The 7,500-nt window shown below is 33.0% G+C and overlaps 1 protein-coding gene across 1 annotated transcript in view; it reads left to right on the top strand.

The window, feature by feature from the left end:
* Positions 1-7,500, top strand: part of LOC125029714 (glycine receptor subunit alpha-4-like) — an 80,406-nt gene that overhangs the window by 21,495 nt on the left and 51,411 nt on the right. The window contains exon 3 of the mRNA XM_047619792.1: positions 5,238-5,356. Within this exon, the coding sequence (XP_047475748.1) occupies positions 5,238-5,356 (119 nt within the window). The remainder of the gene's footprint in view (positions 1-5,237; positions 5,357-7,500) is intronic.

Here is a 7,500-nt window from a genome sequence, read left to right on the forward strand (position 1 = left end):
TATTATTATTGTTATTATTATCATTGTTTTTATTATAATTTATTATTATTGTTATTATTATTGTTACTATTATTGTTATCATTATTATTACTAATATAATTATCATTATTATCAACACTATTATTGTTATTAATACTATCATTATTATCATCACTATCATTATTATTATCATTGTTGTTTTGTTATTATTATTATTATTATTATTATTATTATTATTATTATTATTATCATCATCATCATCATCATCATTATTATTACTATTATTATCATTATCATTATCATTATCATTGTTTTTATTATAATTATTATCATTGTTATTATTGTTATTATTATTATTATTATTATTATTATTATTATTATTATCATTGTCATTATTATTAGTAGTAGTAGTGGTAGTATTATCATTATTATCATTATTACTGTCATCATCATCAATATTGTTATCACCATTATTATTATTGTTCCAATTACTATCACTCCCATTATCCTTTTCATTATTATTATCACCATTATTATTATCATTATTAATATTATCATTACTATTATTGTGATTATAATTATCAGTATTATGACTAATGTCAGTATTAATATTAATAGTAAATTTTGTATCATTATGATTACTGTTCTTTTCATTGTTACTGTATTTTTTACATTAATTGTTATAACTGTTGTTGCTATTATCATTATTTCTATCCTTATCATTATTATGATTATTACTATCATTATTACTGTTATAATTAGTAGTATTGCTATTAGCATTATCATTAACATCATTATCATTTTTGTCATTATCATTAATATCATTACAATACTAATTATGATCTTTATCATTATTATCATTAATATTATCATTTTATTATTATTATTATTATTATTATTATTATTACTATTATAATTGTTATTATTATTATTATAATTATTATCAATATTATTATTGTTATTATCATTATAATTGTTATTATTATTATTATTATTATTATTTTATTATTATCATTACCATTAATATTACTATTATGATCATTGATATTATTACTATCTTTCTTACTATTCTTGTTATCATTATTATCATTATTACTATTATTATCATTATCATTATAGTTATCGTTGAATATCATGATTACCTATTTCATAATTATCTATATTACTATTATTATAATTATGATTTTTTATTAACATCATTATTGTTATTATAATTAATAATAACAATAATGATAATAATATTAATAACAACAATGATAATATAATTGTTAGCAGTGATAGTAGAATAGTATTAAAATTACCGTTATTACTGTGATTCTTGTTACCATCATCATCATAATCATCCTCTCATCACCATTATTATCATTATTATCATTATTATCATAATAATCATTATCATTGTTATCATTATTGTTGTTGTTGTTGTTGTTATTTTTATTATTATTATTATTATAATTTTTCATTACTATTCCTGATATATTCATTCTCATATCATTGTTATTTTTTTACCATTATTAGTATACATATCATTACCATTTCTATAACCATTATTGCTACTATGATTATTATTATCATTTTCATTATTATAATAGATATCATCATCACTGGACATAGTATAGCGACACGGGTTCTCAAGGAGATCGACCTTATTCTTGTTAGCACATGCTGGAGGATCCTCCAGAAATGCTGGGTTTACCGGGATGCCCAGTTCTGTGGCACTGACCATACGGTGTTTGTAGCTACCCTACTTCCAACTCCTCCCGTAGGTTCGCTATGGCAGTCTCCGATCGGTTCGCAGAAATCGAAAACTTTACGAGCCCAGTAGCCCTGTGTTCCGAGGGCAGGGCAGAATTTCTTCTCACTGGAGACATTGGAGGCCTCAGAAGCGTATTGCATGGCTCAGCTGAATGGCAATCAGGACTTGCGGCGTCCCTTGGTGCGCAGGTCCCAGGCACTACTGAGAAGGGACAAGGAAAGTTCATCAAGAACCTTGCTGAGGTGGTTTCTTGGCAAATGACCTTCGCCTTCCCTACCAAGCCCTGAGAAAACTGAACTCCAAGCCCTCCTTGCAGATGACTGCAGTCTGCTCAGTGGATGGACAGACCATCTCAGATTATGTTGGGCTGAGTATTTTGAGCAGCTGTACCAAGTAGACCCTCCAGCAGTTAGTCTGGATTCAAGTGATATCACAATACCTGTCCTAGACGCACCCATCAGCGAAGAGCCTCCTACCCTAACTGAGGTTAGGGAGGCATTCTCTAAGCTAGAGGGTGGGAAAGCTGCAGGCATATGTGATATCCCTGCTGAACTGCTAAAGACTAGGGGATGAACTCATGGCACAAGGCTTGTATACGGTCTTGACTACCATCTGGTAGTCTAGTTCCATTCCCCGTGACAGTTGAGGAGTGTGGTCATCCCACTCTAGAAGGGGAAAGGGGATCGGTGGGATTGTAGCAACTACCGTGGTATCACACTGCGCAGTATACCAAGCAAGGCACAAGAGACCGGAACAGTCTGGATTCACTTCTGGCAAGTTCACAATAGACCATATCCTAGCGCTCCGAGTCAGTGTGGAATGCCGTCGTGAATTCAGTCGTGGGTTGCTTGCAACCAACATCCACCTCAAGAAGGAGTTTGATTCGGTGCAGCACAAATCTCTACAGGAGATCCTGAGACTTGGGGGAATTCCTGCATGGATGATTGGCTTAATAGCAAACCTATATACTGGTACTGAAAGTGCTGTAAAGTGTGGTGGTGGTCTGTCAATATTCTTCCCTATTAACTCAGAGATGAGGCAAGGCTGTGTGCTTGCATCAACATTTTTCAACATTTGCATGCACTGGATAACGGGGAGAGCAACTATCTAAAGTCAGTGTGGAGCAACACTGATCAATATCAAGGTCAAAGACCTCGACTTTGCTGACATTGTTGCTTTTGCTATCCTACCTGAGTCTCTGGAATCACTGAAAACAGCTCTTGATGCATATAGCAATGCGGCGAAGACCTTTGGCCTAGAGGTCTCCTGGACCAAAACTAAGATCCAGGATTTTTGGTCCTATTTGGGTAACCCGTTCAGAAGATACATGCTTGCAGTGAGGGCATTTAAGTCACAGAGAGCTTTACATACTTTGGTAGTGTAGTCCACGTCTGGGCTGTCAAACAAGGAGTCAGTAGACGATTGGTCTGGCAGCAGGAGCCGTGAACTCGATCAACAAGAGCATTTGTAGATGTCGATACCTATGCAGAAAGACCAAGCTACGTGTCTTCAAGGCCTTGATACTGCCAGTTTTGCTTTATGGAAGCGGAACCTGGATGCTATCTAGAGTCTCGTCTTTTGAAACAAGTCCCTATGCCAGATCATGGGGTACAGTTAGCTGGACCAGGTGTCCAACCGGCGGCTACACCTTGAGACTGTTACTTGCATAATCCGCCAACTCAGGCTATATGGGCACCTAGCTGTGGATGACCGTGTCCATCAGGTTGTCTTTTTGCGAAATAAACCTGGGTGGAGGAGGCCCATGGGACGACCTAGGAGGTCATGGCTTGGGCAGCTGGACCAGTCCTATCGCGGGGAGTTAGAGATGGGCCGAGGGCCTACCTGGGGACTCGCCATGAGGGACTCTCGTGGCTGGAAGCGAAAGGTTTGCTGAGGCCATGCACCCCCGTCGGCGTTACTCCCTGATGATGATGATGAGATGGTTATCATTGTCATTATCGTTATTATTTTTTCTTACTATTATTAGTATGAATAACATTACCATTTCTATAACCATCATAGTAATGCTATTATTATTATTATTATTATTATCATCATCCTCAATATTGTTTTTATCATTATTAGTATTACAATTATTATTTCTTGTGATTAATATTTTTTATTATTATATTTTATCCGTATTATTGTTATTGTTATAATTAATTTTCTAATTATTAACATTAATATTATTATTATCATTATCCTTATTTTTTTCATTATTACTATTATCATTATTATTATCATTATTAATATTATTATTATTATCATTATCATTAATATTGTCATTTTTATTATCATTATTATAATTATTATTATCATCATCATCATCATCATTTTCATTATCATTATCATTATCATTATCATTATCATTATTATTATCATTATCTTTATCTTTATCATTATCATTATCATTATCATTATCATTGTCATCATTATTATTATTATTATTATCATCATTATTATTATTATTAATATTTTTTCATCACTATTATAATAATTGTCATTACTGTCATGGTTATTACCATTATCTTATTATTTTTTATCATTGTTACTCTCATTATTAGTATTAAAATTACTACTATAATCATTTTCAGAATGATCATACTATTATAATTACCATTGTCATTATCATTTTTATCATTATCATCATCTTTATTATCATCAATATAATTATTATTATTATTACTATGATCATTATTATTATTATTATTATTATTATTATTATTATTATTATTATTATTAATATTATCATCATTATTGTTATTGTTATTATTATTAATACTATTATTATTATTATCATTATTATTATTAGTAGTAGTAGTAGTAGTAGTATGATTAGTAGTAGTATCATTATTGTTATTATCTTTATCATTATAATTTTATTTAGTAGTAGTAGAAGTATTATTATTGTTGTTGTTGTTGTTGTTGTTATTATTATTATTATTTTACTATTACCATTATCATCACTATCATTATATTTTTTATTATCATTGTTATTGTTATTGTGATCATTATTATTATTCAATTATCTTTTATCATTATTATAATAATAATAATAATTATTATTATTATTATTATCATAATGAAAATTATTATTATTATTATTATTGTTGTTGTTGTTGTTATTATCATTAATCTTCTTATCTTTTTTATTTTCTTTAGTGTTGCTTTTGTCATTATTATTATTATTACAGTCATTATTAACATTACTATTGTTATTATTACTATTATATATACACATACACACACACAAACATATATATACACATATACATATACATACATACATACACATACATATACATACTTACATATATATATCTTTGTTTTACTGTTCCCGACCCCGGCCCATTCGATTACCCGGGGGGGACATTGTTTGAGTCCATGACATCACGCCTGGAGGATGGACAACCTGCATGTACTCGGTGTTGCCCAATCTAGCTCTTGGCCATTTCGACCGAAGGAGCCTCCGAAGTGACCGAGGGCTCATTTCTCTCCTCAGGATATTTGGCGGCCGGATTCTTTCTTCAAGAATGCGAAGCAAGTGACCTTCCAGGAAATGACTATCCCTAATCACTACATCTGGCTCTATCAAGATAATACCATTCTCTATATGGTCAAGTAAGTAAGCCTTGTTTCTGTCTATCGTTATCATTATCTTCGAGTTATATTCATCGTTATTCCTTGCTACTGAGTTTCTTGTTATTCATGATGTCATAAAAGCAGTGATTGTGTTCATACATATATGTACGCTGCCCCAGATATATATATATATATATATATATATATATATATATATATATATATATATATATATGTGTGTGTATATATGTATATATATATGTATGTATGTATAAATTACACACACACACACACACACACACACACATATATATATATATATATATATATATATATATATATATATTAATATATAGATAGATACACAAATAGGTAAATAGATGCATATCATCATCATCATTGGGAGCTAATGCCAGCGGGGGCGCATAGCTGCATCCACCCTTCGTTCCACCTGCGAGGGCCCTTCATGGCGAGCCGCCAAGCAGAAGCCCAAGACTCGACTTCCTATGTCATCCCACAGGCCTCCTCCACCCAGGGTTGTCTCGAACAGAGACAACCTGGTGGGCAGGGTCATCCTGTAGGAAACGAGCCATGTAGCCTGAGTTGGCGATTGCGGATTGTGCAAGTAACAGGTCCTGTACCAGTCTCACAGTGCAACCGTTGGTTGGACACATTGCCCTGCCAACTGTATCCCATGATCCGGCACAAAAATGTTTGTTGTTACAAAAGGCATCACGACGAGATTCCAAGGCAGAAGAGAGAGTCCAGACTTCACTACAGTATAGTAAAACTGGCAGTGTCAGGGCCGTGAATACGTGTTGGTTGGTCCTTCTGCACAGGTACCGGCATCACCAAATACTCTTGTCAAGATATTTCATGATCCCTGCTGCCAGGGGAAAACCCACTATGCAAAAACTAGATATAATGAAAGTGAGACTACAGTTTCGAAATCCACCTGGATTCCATCCTCAGGTCTGAAGAGGAAAGGGAGAATATGGGGTATAAAAGAGAGAGAGGAGAGGCAACGTGGAAACACGGGGCAGGTGAAGACAGACGAACGGAAGCGAAGGGAGGTCAGATTAGGTCGGAGAATCGGGCGGACTATGCGCAGGGTGGCCAGCATAAGGGAGAAGGCGGAGGATGTGGGAAGCCAAGAGACTGTCGACAGGAGAACAGCCGCTGTTTAGGTTTAAATTAGGCAGCAGTTTTATTAAGGAGGATTCCACCAGTCTGCGGGCGTGGACATCAGCGGAAAGAAAGGTAATTCGTGCCGCTGACCAGTCCATCTGATGGCCTGTGTCCCACTGGTGGCAGAAGAGGGCGTGGTTGTTGTGTCCCCTCATACTGCGTACTTACGTTGAGACAGACGTTTAGTGAGACTGGCGCCCGCCTTCGAGGTAGAGGGAGGACTGGTGTTGCGACGGAGAGTGTTCACCAGGCGAAAGATCAGCCAGTAGTCGAGAGGGTGATCTCCTCATTGTAGGGCAGGCTGAGGACGAGCAGGTGAGGAGACTCTTCTCCTAAAGACACACACACACACACACACACACACACACACACACACACACACACACACACACACACACACACACACACACATATATATATATACATATATATATACATATATATATACATATATATATATATATATATATGTATGCATATATATGTGTGTATATATATGTATAGATATATGTATATACATATATATGTATAAATATATGTATATACATATATATGTATATTATATATATACATATACATGTATATTATATATATACATGTGTATATTATATATATACATGTGTATATATACACATATATGTGTGTATATATATGTATAGATATATGTATATACATATATATGTATAAAAATATGTATATACATATATATGTATATTATATATATACATATACATGTATATTATATATATACATATACATGTGTATATATACACATATATGTGTGTATATATACATACATATATATGTGTGTGTGTGTGTCTGTGTGTGTGTGTGTGTGTGTATAGATATATATATATATATATATATATATATATATATATATATACAGGTATACATATATACATATATGTATATATATATATATATATATATATTCAAAGAAAGAACTGTAAACTTATAAGGAGATAAGCAACGATCAGGCATATATATATATA

This window comes from Penaeus chinensis, chromosome 10, assembly GCF_019202785.1.
Source record: "Penaeus chinensis breed Huanghai No. 1 chromosome 10, ASM1920278v2, whole genome shotgun sequence".
Taxonomy (NCBI): Eukaryota; Metazoa; Arthropoda; class Malacostraca; order Decapoda; family Penaeidae; genus Penaeus; species Penaeus chinensis.